General features: G+C 39.2%; 2 protein-coding genes and 1 non-coding gene across 3 annotated transcripts; 2 read left to right on the forward strand and 1 right to left on the reverse strand.

The window, feature by feature from the left end:
• Positions 1–51: 51 nt before the first annotated feature.
• Positions 52–6,138, reverse strand: prlh2 (prolactin releasing hormone 2). The gene is made up of 4 exons (XM_067578449.1): positions 3,936–6,138; positions 2,272–2,510; positions 1,542–1,725; positions 52–493 (listed from the first exon to the last, which is right to left on the reverse strand). The coding sequence occupies exons 3-4, from the start codon at positions 1,702–1,704 to the stop codon at positions 288–290; spliced, it is 369 nt and encodes a 122-aa protein (XP_067434550.1). The 5' UTR covers positions 1,705–1,725; positions 2,272–2,510; positions 3,936–6,138; the 3' UTR covers positions 52–287.
• Positions 5,361–5,433, forward strand: trnar-ccg (transfer RNA arginine (anticodon CCG)). The gene has a single exon. It is a non-coding gene; the product is annotated as a tRNA-Arg (tRNA).
• Positions 6,139–6,302: 164 nt separating the features above from the next.
• On the forward strand, positions 6,303–18,112 carry shrprbck1r (sharpin and rbck1 related). Its single transcript, XM_067578448.1, has 14 exons — positions 6,303–6,979; positions 8,612–8,786; positions 10,108–10,185; positions 10,447–10,588; positions 10,733–10,823; positions 10,931–11,252; positions 11,809–11,909; positions 12,159–12,329; positions 14,116–14,276; positions 14,455–14,566; positions 15,234–15,413; positions 15,759–15,857; positions 16,134–16,277; positions 16,564–18,112. The coding sequence occupies exons 1-14, from the start codon at positions 6,704–6,706 to the stop codon at positions 16,642–16,644; spliced, it is 2,133 nt and encodes a 710-aa protein (XP_067434549.1). The 5' UTR covers positions 6,303–6,703; the 3' UTR covers positions 16,645–18,112.
• Positions 18,113–18,741: the final 629 nt, after the last annotated feature.

Consider the following 18,741-nt stretch of genomic DNA (forward strand, 5'->3'; position numbering starts at 1 on the left):
TGTGCAGCAGCTTCACCCTAACATACAGTATGAGGATCAACAGATATAATCACAACATCCTGGTTTATTAATCAATATAGATTGCATTCTCATATGTACAGATACATTTGGAGAGTGATTTCATCAGAGATCCTGTCAACAATTAAAGGCCTCATAACAGACACCAGAGAGAAATACATGATGCAATAAAGAGTGAGGGCGAAGGAGTATTTAACCTCTATCAAGATAAAAAATGAAGACACTCAAAGTTTGGCGGGCACCGTGGATGGAGGGAGGCGAGCATGCTGTCACGGTAACCAATCCCTGTCCTCCCCATCAAGCACTTTCTCAAGGTTTTCCTTGTTTCTGAGGCTGTTGAGGAGCAGCTCCAACATCCTGACGACAGGCTGCATCCCCCTGCTGCCCAGAGCCTCCACACTGCTGTGCCTCTTCCCGAAGCGCCCGATGGGTCTCACCCCACGCCCCACGTACCAGAACGGGTCTATCTCTGGACCTGGACACCAAAACAAGTGCATCAGTGGCAGATTTATTAAATCCTGGGAGCTCTCTACAAAAGTCAGTTTGCATAAAGGGATATATTCTGGTGTGGGAGGGATGTTGGTCTGAAAGAGACCAATTTATGAGGATGATTTAATCTCAAATTCAGTTCTAATTTTCATATAAAAAGCTGGAGACATGCTTCTCTTTAAGTCAGACTCCAAGTTAATGCCAAATGTAGCAACTCAAGTTTCACTTCTTAAACTGTACACTTGTTTATATGAATACAAATTATGTTCTCATCTCATTTGATGATTTAAAGAACTTTACATTGTAGACCTGATTTATTACCCTTCCAAAGTATATTTAATCATCCAGTCATTTGTTTATATCTAATGAAAAAAAATGTGCTGAAGCAACACTGACTACTAAAACATTACTTTAATATATAAATATATATATATATACCGAGTGCCCGTATTACAGTAGCATTTTGAAGTTTGTGGTAAATAGTCCAGTAGCAAACTATTCACTCTTCAACATGGGTGCAATCTAAAGCCATTCAAATGATATTAATATACCTATACATTTGAATGTAACCCCTTCATAAGCCATATAATAATACTAATGAATACAGCAATGTCCATAATATTTCTTCACATACATACTACATAGCAGATCGCTTGATAATCTACATTACTGATTAAAAGTCCACCACAAATGACAAGGATATCCCCACATTTTGAGCTAAATAAAGTCAAGCATTTATATTTAAAATCCTTTGTCGCTCATTGACAACATATCTTAAATACAGTATTAAAGTCTAGTAGTAAACACTATTTTTTCCCAAATATCTGACAATAAATCCCTATGAGAATAAGAAAAAAACAGGAAGTAGAAAGTCACTTTAAACTCACCACTACGCGCCACAGAAACGTTGAAAATAAATAAATAGTGATTTTGTCTGTCCTCTTTAGCCTCCCAAATCTCTCTAACCTACTTAAAAAAAATCCTGCAGATTATAGTCTAATAAAAATAAAAATGATATAATAAAACCAAGTTACTTCTGTTGTCGAGATTGTGGACAATGTGGAAGTCGTGCTCCACCGTGGTGCTGTGAGCGCAGCTGAGGCTGGAGGAGAGGAGGAGGAACAGCGCCAGAGCTGCTGGCAGCCAGCGGCTCGTCAGGACGCAGTGCCGGACATCAGCCGCTCTCCCAGGCAGCATGCTGCGGAGTCGGTCCAGGCACTGCAAGCACGGAGGGAGACTGGTAAGTACTGTTACAGAAAACTGATGCTCAGGGCGAGTGAAGCCTGGTGTAACAAGTCTACCAAAAATAATAATGATAACTCATTTTATTGGAGCTTAAATAAACAACTTTGAGTCAGGTAAGAGCATTATAATTACTGGTTATTACTATTGAATACCAGTGAAAGACCCTAGCCAGTCCTGGTTTGAACATGGTGAATTAAATAGATATAACAAGGGATTATTAAATGACTAAATAGGATTAAGTTATTTAAACCTCATTAATGAGCACCAATGCTTATATGATGAATTTACCAGGATTTAAAGAAAGAGCATCACTACATTATAGATGTTATAATACTAGTGAAATAAAAATAGTTAACTCAAATGCACTGCAGTAGCCCAGTATCTATATATCAAAAGAATGGCTTAAACAATCAGTTATGATATTCTCTACGTTAACTCTCTTGTATATAATACATTAAAATTGTCAGGCTGTAAAAAATAAAATAATATGAAAACCCAAACAGCAACTCTTTATCTTACCCTGAACTTTGGTAACAGGCTGAGGTCAGCTGGCGGAGGTCTGAAGTCGTTATTGTTGAGCAGGTGTGCTCAAGCTTATATATCCATGCTGCCCATGTGGTTGTTGGATGATGAATCAAGAACGTCAGTCACACACACACAGTGATCCCAGACTACAGGATGCATCGCCTCCTCCCACTCTTTAAACCCCGCTCATCCCTTTGAGAATGGAGATTCGGTTTTGGAGTTTTCCTTGATGTCTGTCACGCAGCAGAGCAGTCCATCAGGAAGTCAATGACATGTGGACAACTTTAAATTAGTGAAGATAGGGGAGACCCACCTTGAGTAGGTCTGTCAGACAGTGACCCTGAACTGTGGTGGGCGTTTTTTGATGAGGCTTTCATCAATCAGCTTGATTACAAGGGAAAGGGCAGGACACAATCAACTACTGAAAAGAATTCTGTGGATTCTTGAGCAATCTATCGGAAACTACCTTTTTGTAACTTTCTTAATGATAACCAGCTCCAATTACCAAGATTTTAAATGCGAACAGCTTCAGCTTTGGCTGCACCTATTGTCATTCTTTCTATTCAAAGCCACACACTGAACATATAAAACAATTTCAGATACCATACTGAAATACAAGATTAGAGCTTAAGTGATAAAAAAAAATTAAACATATTTACGTGCATGTGATCTCATGCTACACCTGTATGTCAACAACCTGCCACGTGCTGAAAGGTGACAGCGATGAATCACAACTGAGAGGCAAAGGTGAGGAGAACTTTGTTCAGAGATGTAAAATCGCCTTGGGGCCTAAAACACATGACTGTAAAGGTCAAGATACTGTACGTAACAATGCAGCTCAAAATAAAACCAGCACGCGGCAGGAATTTTTGGTATTAATCCATTCTTTCAAGGTCCAATATTTGTGTTTTTTGTAACTAATTAAAGGAAGACACGTTTGTTTATATGCTGTGAAAATCTCATGACAAGTTGCACCCATTGCACCTTTACAAAACCAAGTAAATTAATTCTACAGTAGATGCAGCACTAAAATAATAAGGCAATTAATCACGTAGTCAACAAATAGATAATTAATCAGTGACATTTTTGATAATTGATCAGTGATTTAAATCTTTTTTCAAGCAAAAATGCCAAACATTCACTCATTCCAACTTCTCAAATGGGAAAATTTGCTGCTTTTCTTGGATTTATGTGATAATGAATTGAATATCTTTGAGTTTTGGGCTGCTCGTCTGACAAAAAAAGCAGTTTGAAGATGTAACCTGCTCTCAGAAAATGTGACAGAAATGTTTCCCTGTTTTCTGAAATTTCATCCACCAAAATAATTGATCAAGGGAATAATTAGCAGATTAATCAATGATGAAAATAATGATAAGTTGCAGCCGCAGGTGGATGTGACTTTTTTAGCACACTAGTAAAATTATATATAAATGTGTACATTGCTAATGTGCATGTTGAGGAACTTACAGCATAAGTTCAGATCACAAAATATGGCAGTAATTTCTGACATGATTTAATGTGGATTTTAAGTGGTTATGCTGTAAATATACATGATCCAATTTAAATTAAACAACAACAAAAAAACATTAGGAGGATATCATTGTCCGTGTATGTAGCATATGATGCAAATGGCTGTATGTATGTATGCATGAACACACCTTCACCACACAGCATCACTTTTTGGCTCTCTCCCTCAGATTAGGCCATTAGTAATTTAGTTCACAGACTGAGATCAGATGGTATGACGCAGATACAAGCCCAGCCTGCGGGAGAATACGGCTGCAGTTATGAGAAGATAGTTACCTGAGGATGTGTAATCACACCTGGATATGGAGGCGTCCTTAAATAATAAAGCAAATTTGATTCATGACAGGAAGCCTAAATATTAAAACTGTGTGATTTGTTGCTTTTTAGATACCCAGTCACCGGAAGGTGTGTGAGATTTGTCGCTGTGTAAAAACGCAGGAAAAACATGCAGTAATATTTTGCGTCATCACTGATTTGTGACTAGAATTTGGCCTTATTGGTGCTACTCATGAGGACATTTATTATAAGTTGATTTCTCTGTGACAGGTCTCGAAACTTCACTTTGAACTCATCACAGTGATTTAAAACTAATTATATTGCAATATGGTTATTTTACATTCTAAAACTTTTAATCATCACTGCTATAAGATTTACAAAATCTCCACATTTGCTTCAAAAACACACTGGGTCAGCACTGTCCTCACTTTCCTGCTCAACATTTGTTCCTTTGTATCATAATGCTGCCTCTGACACACGTGTGGTTCCTCCTCTTCAGACTATGACGTCATGGTCTAATCAGCACCTGATTGAATGGCTTCATCTCGCCTGTCTCATCGCTGTTTCTGTGAATTGAGGCACGGACGAGCACTGGTGAAGTCACAGCATGGGGTGACCTGCCGCCAGATTTCCTGCTCCATTACACATCAGGAATAAAATCTGTTAGGGATAATGGCAGTACAAGCAAGAATGATATTTTAAGTGTCTAGAGTATAATGGTATTTCATTCATAAAAAAGTGCAACATAATACTATTATATGCTTGGAACATGAGGGCTCTAACATCCTGTTGCTCCAGTCTTTGAGGAATGTGATATTGATTGAGAAAAACCCTGCTAGCAGAATGATTAACAGCTTGTCCCAGCTAACCTTTGTGGTCTAAATCATTCCCCTTACGTGCTACAGTATATTTTGTTAATTGCCTCATAATTCGTGACCTACAGAGCATGTGGGCTGGTCCCTTCATTGACCATGTTTGGTTTATCCTCTTTCTTTAAAAAAAAAAAAAAAAAAGCTTCATTTTGGAAGTGAGTGGTCAACAGGGAGGTATTTGAAGGTATTTCCTGCTGTTGTTCCTTTCAATCAGAACAAAGAAAGACGCATATAATCTTGTTTTTTGATCATTTTTTTAATTATTATTCATTCACTTATGACAGTAAACTTGTACTGTACAGTAATTCAACAATGGATCAACATCCAGCAAAGATGTACTATATTGCCACAAATGCAGTTTGAGCCCACAAGACCTACAAACATTGATTGATTTCTTTGTCTCACAGGGGTCCAGTGGCCTAATGGATAAGGCATCAGCCTCCGGAGCTGGGGATTGTGGGTTCGAGTCCCACCTGGATCGTGTATGTCACTAAATTTATAATGACTATGAAGAAAAATCACAAGTATACTGCAGAGATGAAATGGACTACAGTACACTGTGACATACAGGTATCTTACATTAATTAAATGATATTTAAAAAATGGGCCTATTATGCAATATGTTTGTATCACAGATAACTTGGTGAAGAGCCTAAATATTAAGAAAGTTAGAAAGAATGCAAGACTTTGCAACCCAGAGTGATATTAGTGGCTTCCCAGACTGTGTACAAGTCCAGTTAATAACTACAGTGCATTATAATGCTGTATGACTGCAACCAGTGTCTTCTGAATATATGACAGCCAAACATTAATGCTAAAGTTATACATCATAGTTTATATTTTTTTAATGTTTAAATGTTTATAAATATGTAAGCTACAAGTTACAGTATAGACTTGTAATAAATGGATTCTAAGAAATTGCAGAACATGTCAAAAACTGATTTCAGATTCATAAAGAAAAGAAGAGAGAATGTAGGACAAAGATATACAGTATATATATAAATATATATTTTATTATATGGGATGCTTTGCTGCCCCTTTGTGGTCAAATATGTTGCCTGCCTACACACACACATACACACACACACACACACACACACACACACACATACACATGCTGTATATTGTGAAACACCTACATGTTTCTACTGCACTACGTTATAACAGCAGACTTAAAACATCTGTCTGTGGGAGACCTAATATGCATCACCTTGTGATGGTAACCAAAAGCCAACGGAGGGGAAAACCAGCTAACTTGTCATACAGCTAATAAAAGCAACAACCCTCATGAATATTACAACAGCACACGTCACCATACCAGTAGCGCATGCGCAAAGCGAAGTGAAAGCATACGCACCACTATCAAAACACTCAGACAGTGTTACCATTATGTAACGATACTAATACACTAACCTTGATGTTAGAAGGGTAATTGGTACGGTGTAGGAAGCTATTAGAGTGGGAAAAGAAACGTCAGATCTGCCTGTATCGGAGCTTTAGCTAAAACGGAAGAGGAGACCATTAAACCTCTCACTTGGACTGGAGAGTTTCTGGAAGTCGCTCCAAACAGTTGTCAGACTACGCACTTGCTTCCTGTTGTCAGTGTGCTGATTAAAACATCCAGCGACGAGACAGGATGTTACCAACGCTGTGAGAGGGAAGATACTTAAACTAAAGGGCTGGTAACAACGTGAGGACAGGAGGTAAATAAACAACCCTGTATTTCTTCTCTACATGAGTCTGCGGGCAGAATGTCGCTGAGCTCGGACGGGTGGACTCACACCGCCGGTCTCACACCGGACCAGTCCGCCGCTCCGTCGCACCACCATGGGGCCTCGCAGTCTCAACTGGGCTGCCTCACAGTCCTCATGTCGGTGCGGGTGTCGGTGTGCCATTCGGGTATTCGGCCGCTGTGTCTTCCGGGAGCAGGTGATGAGTCACTCCGCCTGCAGCTCAGCATGGACCCGGGGAAATCCGGGGAATTCCGGCTGTCGCTGCAGGACAGCACCGGGACTGGCCGGAGTGTGGTGAGTTCCCAGCTACACAGCTGTGCTGCTGGGCTTGTTTTGATGTGTGTATGAGTGGGGAACTCCCCGTTTGATGAAAACATATCATATCATCATCATTTTTAAAATGCTAGATGGGGCATGTAGTGCAAAGATTTGTGTGTGAAACGAATTTCACTTTAATGGGGACCAGCGGGGGTTTCCAACTTTTTTGGCTTGTGACCAGGGCTAGACTCTGAGAGCAAAAATAACCTGTGGGCCCCTATTGACCCCCTCTACTCTTTCTTTCTATTCATTATGTATGCAAGGCACCCATCAGGTAGCCTCCAGAAAATAAAGCAGAAAAACAGTCGGAGCTTTTTTATATTTTGCTGCTTAAATCTCATTTTGCTCCAGGTTTGCTTTGGGTTAGTTTGTGTTAATTTAATTCAGGGCATATTTATATTTGTTTCGAACATTTTATCATATTAGTATGCATTGTGTAAACATAATATAATAGTCAAGGTATTAAAATGTCTCTTTGAGACAAGAGAAGATTGGTTATGAGTGTTTTTTGGTACATATTACCCCAAAAACTTGCAATAACCACAAACTTAATTGCCACACAGTGAACCTGGAGCCTTCAGTCTCTCCAAGGGTCTGGGGCCCAGGGCAGCTGCCTGTTTTAGTTATCCAGCATTGCTTGTGATCCTGTGAAACTAAGCAATAAACCCGACCTCTCATTACAGATTTTTTACAGGCCTGGAAAGAGAAAAATCAGATGATACTACTGTTTGTCTTGTTTATTATCCTATGAATCATCTATGGACCCCCTCAGATTTAGGTTGGGAATCACTGACCTAGAGGACAAAGGTTAAAGCCACCATATTGACAAACACCCATCCTGCTGAGGTGTCCTTGAGCATGACAGCTCTGGCTGTTCTGAAAGTTACCCAGCAGAGTTAAATACAGAGCCTGTATTGTTGTTTGAGGTGATGATTCAACGTTATGGTAATTTTGGGGCCTTTAGTTTGTGGCGTTGAATTATTTTGTGTTATACTGAGAGGTGTTTTAAGATTTAGGGTTAGGGTTGTGGACAAAATATTAGAAGCACCTCTAAGTATAATGCAATACAATACAAAGGCACGGAAAAAGTTAGATTCAAACACTTTAGTTTTGTCTTTTGGGATAAGATAAATGTTATATGTTATTGTTACATCTACCGTTGGGCTACAACTAATGATACTTTCATTATTGATTTATTGTTTTTTTTGTCCTAAAACCAAAAGATAATCAGTTGAAATGTTAAAATGACTTAAACGATTCACTGTTTACCAAAATTATTGTCACAGTAATTTTCTACCAGCTGACTAATTGGGAAATTGACCAAGTGTTGACTAAGAACCAATCTACAGTATAATTCTGTTCATTCTTATCATTGGTTGAGGCTTTATTAGTTACCTACTGTAACACTTCCATTTCTAAATTTATTACAGCCACAATATTACAGTATTGCCAAACCAAGTACAAATGCACTCATGCAGTAAGGCATGTATTTGCCTTTTTAGCATGACGTAACCTATGATTCAGACAAAGGCGTACATCGTTTTGCTTCCCCAATTCCCTCTACCTCATGTCCTCTCATTCTCGCTCTCTCTTCCTCTTTACATCCAGACCATCGCAGAGTATGATTTAAGGACGGTAAACTATGAGGTGAAGTCACCAAAGTGCCACGAGCTGAGTTTAGCGGCACCTCCACATGACCGCATTAGTTTCAACTTTCGCTGTGAGCAGGAGGCCCAAGAGTGGGCTACCGTGGTGATGTCATCATTGAGAGAAGCACACAGAGGTCAGTCACCCTTCTTGCCAAACACTCAAAAAGATGGAGAAATAGGTAAATATTTAATGCCTTGTACCTACACATTTGTTATGTATTATCAAGGGGTGGAATTCATTTGCCCTTTAGTAAACTTAGTTTGTGCAAGCTGAGCCTGACGTATTGAACTGTTTGGTTATTTATTTATTTATTTGAACAAAAGAGCCTTTCAGTGCTTCGCTGGTTGCTTGTTAATATCACTATAATCAATCTCAACCACTGTAACCGAGCCTCATATTTTGGCTTCAGTGGGAATTTCAATAAATTTCCCTGCGCTTACTTACATAATATGCCCTTGTTTGCCCACTCACTTTCTAATAAAGTACAGAAAAGTTGTGAATGTAATTGTGTAATAATAAAAACTTACATACTTTTATAACCACTTTGGGCTGACATCACAACAGTATTCAAATAAATGTATGCAGATGGATGACTGTGGCTTTATGACTATCCTATTGAACTTACAAACAGCAGCAGAAAGTGCTGCCGATTCAGGAATGTCCCTCTGGAATCCCCCTTGGGCGATTCACTGTGCTCAGCCAGCTGGGAGGAGACCTCAGGATGAGATCGAGGACTTGCATAAAGATCTACATTTCTTAGTTGGCCTGGGAGCATCATAGGATTAGAGCTGCAACTAATGATTAGTTTCATCATCGATTTATCTGCCTGCTACTTTTTCGATTAGTTGATGAATCGTTTTGGCTATAAAATATCTGAAAAAAGTGAAAAATGCCTGTTATAACTTCTCAGCTAGTCCGAGGTGATTGATCTTGAAATGTCTTCTGTCTGATCAATGGACCAAAATCTAAATATATTCAGTTTTATTATAATGTATGACAGGAAAGCTTCAAATGCTCACATTTTAGAAAAAGGCTGACCAATGACTAACCACTATTCGATTATCTAAGTAGTTCCTGATCATTCACTGCCGTTCAATTAATGGATTAATTGGCTAATCATTACAGCCAAATGTAGAAGAAAGGATTGTCTGGGCTACTCTACAGACTTATACATTGGGAGTTTTTCAGGACTGACCTCCCTTTTGTGCATCCAAGCTGACATAAAATTTGTAGATTCAGTGCTGTAAAGGAGGGTGTAACAGACTAATTAGCAAATTTAACTTCCCTGTGTAGACAAAGAGTTAAATATTTCAGTCTACGGCAACAGACAGAGCAAAATTAGTCAATAAGAGAAGTCTGTCGTACAGTGTGGAACAGTTAATGTCTCTTGTTGGTCTCTGTCTTTTGTTTTGTATCTCTTTGTTTAAGTACTTTTCAACATTTCTCATTGGCAGTTGCCCCTCAAGATAATGGTACACAGTGCCCACTGGATGGTCTCCATCTTCAGAACACCTCGGCCTTGCAACGAACAGGTGAGCATATTGAAGATCTTTTTACCTCTATCAAATGTTATCTGATTGTATTTTTAGTTGTACCTCATGGATCCAGAAAACTAATGTCTATTTATTCACTTATTCATTCATTCATTCATTGAATCATTGTTAGCCCCCTAGTGGCTGTTTGGAGGTATGGCAACATCCTCTGCACTCGCTTGCCTGTATGTTCACCTGTGTGGGCCTGTCTGTGTTTCCGTGTGCATGCACGTGTGTATGTACGTGTGTATCCATCTGTAGAAGAAACGTGCATAGAGCTGACCCGAGCCATAGAAGCAGGTGACATGCAGTCTGCTTCTGTCTTTGCTGCCACGCTTGCCCGTCAACATGCCGCGCTCAAGATCCAACCCTCTGCCAGAGACTATGAAGACACTGAAATCAAGTAGGAGGATGATTATTAAGATTTAAAAATTTCAAAACATTGTGTACAGTGAAAAATTTGTTCAATCATAGACTTATTAACAGTTATTGTTAAATCTATCACCAATTTGAAGGCTGATAGTTTGCATTTCCTTTTATCTAATAGTTTGGCTGTTATAGTTGAAGATTCTTCTTCATCTTGTTGCGTCACTGTGAAAGTTTTCCCACATATGACTACCGCAGTGCTGAAACAGCAGGTTAGTCTGAAAAATGTTTCTCTTCTTCACTTTTGCCCTGCTGAATCCAGATCATTCTGCTTGAAAAGTTAGTTTCTCCCTCTCTCTTTCCCTTTCTACCACCTCAGATGTTCCTTGAGTATGGCTTCCACCCACGGGTGCAGCGCTGGGTTATTGGCCAGTGCCTGTGCACCGACCAGCGCTCTTTGGCCTCATATGGTGTCCGTCAGGACGGTGACACAGCTTTCCTGTACCTGCTGTCAGCCCGCCATGCTCGCTTGACACTCCAGGCCCTCCAGCAGGACCAGGAGAGTGCCCTCCTCCTTGGACCTCCGTCTCTATCTCTCCCAACACCTCACATCCTTCCTACCTCTGCAAATGGTCCTGTATCTCAAGATCGGAGACCTTACACCACCTTGCCCCCGAGACTCAATACCAGCAGCAACACTGGTGAGTGAGGGCATTAATTAGCGTGTCGGTCTGTCACAGTGGGTCATACAGTTGTGAATTGTTTAAATTTTCCTGTTTCAATGAACACAGTAAGTTTATCTTTTTTTATTCAGTGGTGGTACACTTGTGGATATGTCTTTTTAAAAGTATATTTTAGACTTGGAAGTGAATCAGCGGAAAATTGCCTGACCTATTTAAAGCCGCAGTACCACACGAAACAAAAGCAGTGCTTTATAATATACTGTGAAAGAAAAACTTCCAGATGCTACAACAATAAAAGAAGATATGATCTTAGCACAGCAACAATACTGAATACAATGTGATACAGCATATTGTTACACCCATTTTATTGTACTAGCATAATCACAGTACTTATACAAAGCCAAGTTGTCAGTAGAACACATAGTGGTAAAATTGTTTTAGTGTAGAAGGGCACTTGCATGTATGTATCAAAGAGATTCAAAACCATTTCTACACAAGCTTAATGAGAAAACCCACGTGCATGCAGATTTGATACTGGTTGCTTTCTACATTATTTTCTCCTTAAATGTTTTAGGTGGATCAGAGAGAGGAAACATCGGTGAGATCAGGGATCTCATCAACCTAGAGATGCCTCAACTCAGTGAAGCACTGAGTCCAAACACAACCTCCATCCAGGTAATAGACAGGAGTTATGGTATTGTGATTTAAGTATGTTTAATTGTTTCTTTATTCACACACAACTTAAAATGGTTAGTGTTTTGATCAAATATGTCATAAGATAAAATATTTAATAAGCCATCACTTGCATGTAGGGCTTTTTTCACACGTTAAAACATACAGGAGACAACTACTGAAAAGATAAATGGTAAAGTTCAACAAGACTAATTAAACACAAAGAATAAACGTTGCTCATCTGTGCTTCAGGGTTGGTCATGCCCCTCTTGCACTTATATTAACAAACCAACGCGGCCGGGCTGTGAGATCTGCAGTACAAATCGCCCTGAGAACTACGTCATCCCGGGGGGATATCGACCCGACGCACTGGAACTCAGACGGATCCAGCAGGAGAAGGAAGCTATCAGACAGTACCAACAGGTAGGAAAAACACACACACACATACAAACACACACACACACACACACACATACACACGTACCACTGGGGAAACTTTGCACCCACCCACAGTCTTACACCCACATGTATGTACACATCTACCAACAATTTCTTCCACCCACTTAGATTAAAACCTTATTTTGGCATCTGACACTGGGTGAAAGAGAATTTACACCAGCACAAACACTTTGCTCCACGTAAAATTAAAAAGGCAGACTTACCATTTGGTGACCATTACATACAGATAAAGAGCAGATATGGGTCAAATAGTATTTGGTAAAAAGGTGAAAAAATAAGGAAAATAATAAATTGAGGAAACCTGCTTTTATGTACACATATGGAAAAAAAAATTGCATTAGAAAACTGTGGAAGATATGCTCTCTATTCAGATAGCAACTAGAAATTGCATTACTATTTGCAAAGGTAACAGATAATCCACAGCTTTCTACTGAACTTTTTTATATAATGATGGTTTATATAATGAGGTTTAAATTTTTACTGTCTGCATTAACAGCTTTCTCTTTATTTCAAATTCTTTTTACAAATTATCATTAACATAATTCCCTTTAATGTGTTTGGACTGCCGATGATGGAAATTTCCTGTGATGTAGTCAAGTTGTTTATCAGGCTTTTTCCATTACATTGTGAACTGCAGAAGAATATGTTCAGTACACTGAGCTTAAAATACCTCACTGTGCTTTCCAAACTTGACACTCATTGTTACTCATCTTTTGACAGGGTATCAAGTTCCTCTAATTTGTCCATTAATAGTCAAATCATACACAGAATTATTTTGCAAATGCTATGTGACTCTTGCCTGCTATATTAAAACATAACACGAAAGAAATGGTCACAATGGTGGGGAATGGCGGTAGATATTAGGTGAGGCTCTCTCAGGTTGACTCTCTTCTCTTCTGTCTCTGTTTTTTTGAAGGAGAAAGGGAGAAGAGAGGTGCTGAGGAGTGCTGGGGCTCAAAACAACTCAATCCTGTTTAACCTGGACCAGGACTACTGAACACGCACGCACACACACACACACACACACACATACAAACACACACACACACAGGCATACACACACTCAATGTTTATTTATGCAAGATTTACTGAAAGTTGTGCACCTATTTAACAATATATGCCAAAAAAATACCAAAAAAAACCCCCAAAATCTTTGTATTCTTATATCAAAATCTGTGTGCTTTTGTAGACTTGAATCAACACTGCTCCTGTGAAGCAGTAGAGCCTGACACATACTGGACTTCAACACCAATAACTGACATTTTTTTTTCTAAAAAAGGTTTTTTTTTCTACATGAACACTTAATAAGAGACATCTTTGTCCCCACCAATATACTGTATGTTGGTCAGGCTCTAGTGAAAAGACTATGAAAGACATTTCCTTGTATTGACAATCAAGCAGGACAATCATGATCACTGTTGACTTTTAGCATCAAGTGACTTTTTAATGAACTCTTAAAATGGCGGTTGTCACAGAATTGAATGTATTAGCCTAGTTTTTAACTTTGCACTGTGTAATTGTATATACTGTCAAACAGATTAAAATAATAAATAAATGTTTATACGGTAAACAAAGTGTGTGTCTGTGTGTGTATGTATGTGTGTGTGCGGAATAATAATTGTTATTGTCTCCAAAAATACCTGGTTTTGTGCATTACTAAACTCATTATGCCCCTCATGACCAAACCTGAAAGGAAGTGGTATACGTACCATACGTTTAATACTCCCAACAACACCGCTCCTTGTCCCAGGCAAAGGAAGCGGAGCGCAGGGAGAATTTTGCACGGATGGTGATGATGGATGGCCAGGACTTGGTGCCTAACCCAGAGCATGTGGACTGTAAGATCTGCTACGTGGAGCTACAGCCAGGGGACGGTGTGCTGCTGAGGGAGTGTCTCCACTGCTTTTGCAGGTAAGATTTGTGAAGAAGGGGAATTAAGGATGCGAGGTGTCTTGTCAAGGGAGGGAAAAAGGGAAAGACTTTGGGTCAGTGTCTGTGCTGGAGCAGTGCAAGTAACATGACAAGATTTTTTTCCCTAGTCTGATTAAATAACTGTGATAGGCTACTGTTTGTGCTTGTGCTTGCCCAGAGACTGCTTACGTTCAGTCATCATGCTGAGTGAGGAGCCGGAGGTGCCCTGTCCCTACAGAGATGACACGTATGCCTGTACCTGTTCCCTGCAGGAGAGGGAGATCAGAGCTGTGAGTTACACCAACAAACACCTTTGATCTGACACACCTGGCTGAGATACAGTGCAGTTCTAACTACTGTATTAGCAGGTAATATTAGCATCCTTAACCATCATACCATCGAAAAATGTAAGTCAAGCTTAGTCTACATTGTGTTGTAATTTATAGCTAGCAAAATCAAATTAGTAGGTCATTGTCATCTATTACCACAACTCACTTATTTTGAGCTGTACAAAGCTATTGGAAATCTCATTTCAACACTCTCAGAAGTAGCCAAGGAGACAGAGCTACTGCAGGGATTTGTTTTTGACCTAGACAGTGGCCCAGCTGACATTAAGCAACAGTTAGCCATCCGCTCCACATGGCCACAGCTGCTAAATGTTGCACAATAAACTGTGATCCAACCAGGACTGCTGAAGACAGGCAATAGCTTGATGGTTAATTGAAAAGAAACAGGATATCTTGTGAGAAAAGGGCTAGACAGCCAGTCATACTACTGGACATCTTTGCCCTAAAAAAACTGACTATACACCTTAATCTAATCGCATAAAGTAGAGACAAGCTGTTGTTTAGTTCACCTACTTTTAGGACACAAATTTGTAACTCAGATTATAACCTTTTGCTCACATTACTTGCATTAACTAGCCTCTCCGCTTTGTTTCCCTTTTGTCATTAACAGTTGGTTCCTGCAGAGGAGTATGAGCGCTGGCTGCAGAGAGGTCTGTCAGTGGCAGAGTCTCGATGTGAGGGCAGCTACCACTGCGCCACTCCAGACTGTCCAGGCTGGTGTGTGTACGAGGACACAGTCAATGTCTTCCACTGCCCTGTCTGCAAGAAACACAACTGCCTGATTTGCAAGGTATTAAATATATACAGTCTATACACACAAACAACATCATTTTGAGGAAGTTGTCTTGTTGTGAACACATGACAAGATGTGTTAAAAGTGCATGTAAACATGCACATACATATAACTATGGCACAAGTGGGGTTAAGATTGCACCATGTTAATCAATCAGTCAGAGCTAATTAATGACAAGTCCTTTGAAAGAAGCCAGTGACACTACACAGCTGAGAGAGGTCACATTTCCACTTGGTCGCCTCAGGCTAACTGCTGTTTAAAGACATAAATGACTCTATCTTTATGCATCAAGAGACTCAATATCTTTTTCTGTCCCTGTTGCTTTTATTCTTCTCTCCTCAGTTTATCCATGAGGGAATGAATTGTAAGCAATACCAGGATGATCTTGCAGCTCGTGCTATAAACGACTCTGCTGCAAGACGGACAACACATCTACTCAAGGTGAGCTGTAAAAGGCTCCTGTGTATATACTGTCTAACTCTATTTTTGAACTGCTGTTAAATGTAAAGTTGAGCAGAATTTGTCTGTGGCACAGCCAATCCATAATTAACTGCCGATATCAATTATGTTAACGTCCAGAGGTCGATGGCGTTGTGTTCTATGTGCTTACAGAGCAGAAAGAGGCATCACTTAACCACTTCCTCCCATTTCACCTGCCTTCTTTCTTCCTCTTGATCTTTTGTTCTCTATCTTACTCTCTTTGTGTTTCACTAACAGACTCTGGTGCAGTCAGGGGAGGCAATGCACTGTCCCCAGTGCGGCATCATTGTGCAGAAGAGGGACGGATGTGATTGGCTGCGCTGCACTGTCTGTCACACTGAGATCTGCTGGGTCACCAGAGGGCCCCGCTGGGGACCAGGGGTAAGAAATCTTTCCTGCTTTTCTTTCATGTCTCATTCACATGTCATTGCATCAACTTAAAAAATGTACCTACATGTCCTCAATTATTTGTTGATGGTCTACATCTGTGGAATGGCAGTATGATAAATTAACTTTGGTTAGATAGTATCAATACAGAAAAGTCTCCCCACATGTTTTCTTTTTTAAGTTTTGACCCTAATGAAGGTATACATCCAGACCTTGTTGTTAAAAGACAAGTTTTTATTTGCATGATAATTCAAAGGTTCTTACTCTGGTCCTTTCCAAGGGTCCTGGAGACACCAGTGGAGGATGTCGCTGCAACGTCAACAATCAGAAATGCCATCCCAAATGTCAAAACTGTCACTGAGAATGTCCAGAGTAGCTGATTGTAGAAGGGAATGAGGGATTGAACTTGAAACAAACTATTGTCTGTTACAGGGAAAAGAGGAATAATGCACATAAAAAGGTATATTTAAGCCAAAATTGCAGGTTTGATACAAAAAATGCATCCCTATTCTTATAACTGGAGACATTCTCAGTTTCCTCTTTGCAAATTTCTAACCATAACAAAATAATACGTGGCTTTTCGGTGTTATCATAATAACAGAAAGTATACAGTACCAGTCAAAAGTTTGTACACACTTTCCCAGAATGAGAAAGTCTACACAAACTTTTGACTGGTACTGCATGTTGGCATCAAGCTCTGCATCTCATAAGCAAGGAAACGAGGGATGTATGATTTCAACATTTCAGTGACCAACATAAATTAAACTGTCACATTTGGCGGTAACGATGAGAAGTGTGGTTAGAAGTATGCTCTGAAAGTATCAACTTTTATTGCGTGTGGTGCCTTTTCAAATGACTGCACTGCAAATGTAGCGATACAGAGAACAGTGTTCTGTTTTGGTAGTTACATACTGTACCTGGATGCATTAAATTAAAGTGAAGTGGCCTTATTCTTGTGCACAAAAGCTGTAGCAGGGTGTTTATGATGAAGTTTTCTGAGAAATGTGATGAAATCCTTGTTAGTCCTTGATATGCTATTCTTGGCAATGAAATAGATCAGACTTATGAGTCTGTGGAGTTCTATGTAGTTGTATATTTTTTGTGTCTGTGTGATAGTGTGACTGCGTGTGTGCTTTGTCACCAAAGAGGTTTGAAATGAGTGTGTGTCTGCTTATTAATCAGCATTCATCTGTTGTTTTTACCATCTGACTTTCAGTGAAACCAGTCTGATCACATTTTGTTTGTCACTCGCATATGTCTGAATTTAACAAGCGGTGCAGCCTGGGGGTGAAAAGGTCACTGAGACAGTGTCTGCTGATCAGCTGAGAATTGAATACTGACATGCTCAATAAATGAGAGAGTGTATTGATTAATAGTCAACTATTAATTGCAATACTTGAATATTATCTATGAGAGAAGGCACATGTACACATTTAGTTGATAAGCTCATATTTCCGTTAAGGAACCCAAATATTATTTATAAGGTGCATGGTGGTATTAGCTGGCTTACTAAATGGCTTTTCCTGTTTTTTATGGTCTGTGAAAGTTTTCTATCCATGGTAATATTTTGAATATTTTCTAATTCATGTATGCATGAATTTGTTATTCTAATAAGTTAATGGATTTTCACAACATATTCTTAACCAGGAGAAGACCCTCTGTTCACTCAGAAAAAATAAGATTAAATACCACAGTATACCCTGGACTACACTACTGCCCTGCACTGACAAGCCATGAATAACTTAACTGTTACTTGTGTTCAAATGTCAGCACTGTGTTGCTGATGTACCGTTGTGCCTTAATGATCAATAAACACCCTTTAAACTGGACTTCTTTGTATTGTTTTATGTCCAATTGAATGAATGGTATCTGAAAGTTTGTGAACATGCCTAAGCATGTTCACTTTGGGAAACTTAGAAAACTGAAGGGGAACATTGTCTCAATGAAGTCATCAATTATCATTCCTACTCAATAAAAGGATGAAGCTATCAGAATAAATAGAGAGAGAAAGGATTCACTATTGCCCCTCCAGAATTTTATTCTAGGAATTTTAGATGCTTTGAAACAGTGTTTGAACCTTCATGTTGGGAACTATTATATAGAAAAAAATAATTGATCAGTTGATTCATTAGATATAAAAAATCCAAATGATGACTTTCCTTTTAATGTTTGGTCAGCTAATACTTGTGACCTCACTATTTCTAAAACTATTCTGTATTCTGTATTATCTGTTTTGCAAGCAATCTTTAAATGTAAAAATTGTATCTGTGGCAAATTCAGATATTCTGCACTCCATTGGTGACATTTAGACCTTGTAGCAAAAAAGGAAACCCAAAAATTGGATAAAATTTAAAATGAGCTTTTTGAACACATTAATGTGGAATCAAAGGTGATGAGGGTGTGACTGGTGAAAATAACGGGAGAAATGACAAAAACAAAAAGGCACTTGAATTTTAGA

This window comes from Thunnus thynnus, chromosome 21 (assembly GCF_963924715.1).
Source record: "Thunnus thynnus chromosome 21, fThuThy2.1, whole genome shotgun sequence".
NCBI classification, from domain to species: Eukaryota; Metazoa; Chordata; class Actinopteri; order Scombriformes; family Scombridae; genus Thunnus; species Thunnus thynnus.

Excerpts from the sequence above, each read along its gene's own strand:
- prlh2 (XM_067578449.1), bottom strand. The coding sequence starts at position 1,704 with ATGCTGCCTGGGAGAGCGGCTGATGTCCGGCACTGCGTCCTGACGAGC. Across the intron at positions 494-1,541 it reads CCACAATCTCGACAACAGAA|GTCCAGAGATAGACCCGTTC; the intron begins GTAACTTGGTTT and ends TTTGGTGTCCAG.
- shrprbck1r (XM_067578448.1), top strand. The coding sequence starts at position 6,704 with ATGTCGCTGAGCTCGGACGGGTGGACTCACACCGCCGGTCTCACACCG. Across the intron at positions 10,824-10,930 it reads CCGCAGTGCTGAAACAGCAG|ATGTTCCTTGAGTATGGCTT; the intron begins GTTAGTCTGAAA and ends CTACCACCTCAG. Across the intron at positions 11,910-12,158 it reads CAAACACAACCTCCATCCAG|GGTTGGTCATGCCCCTCTTG; the intron begins GTAATAGACAGG and ends TCTGTGCTTCAG.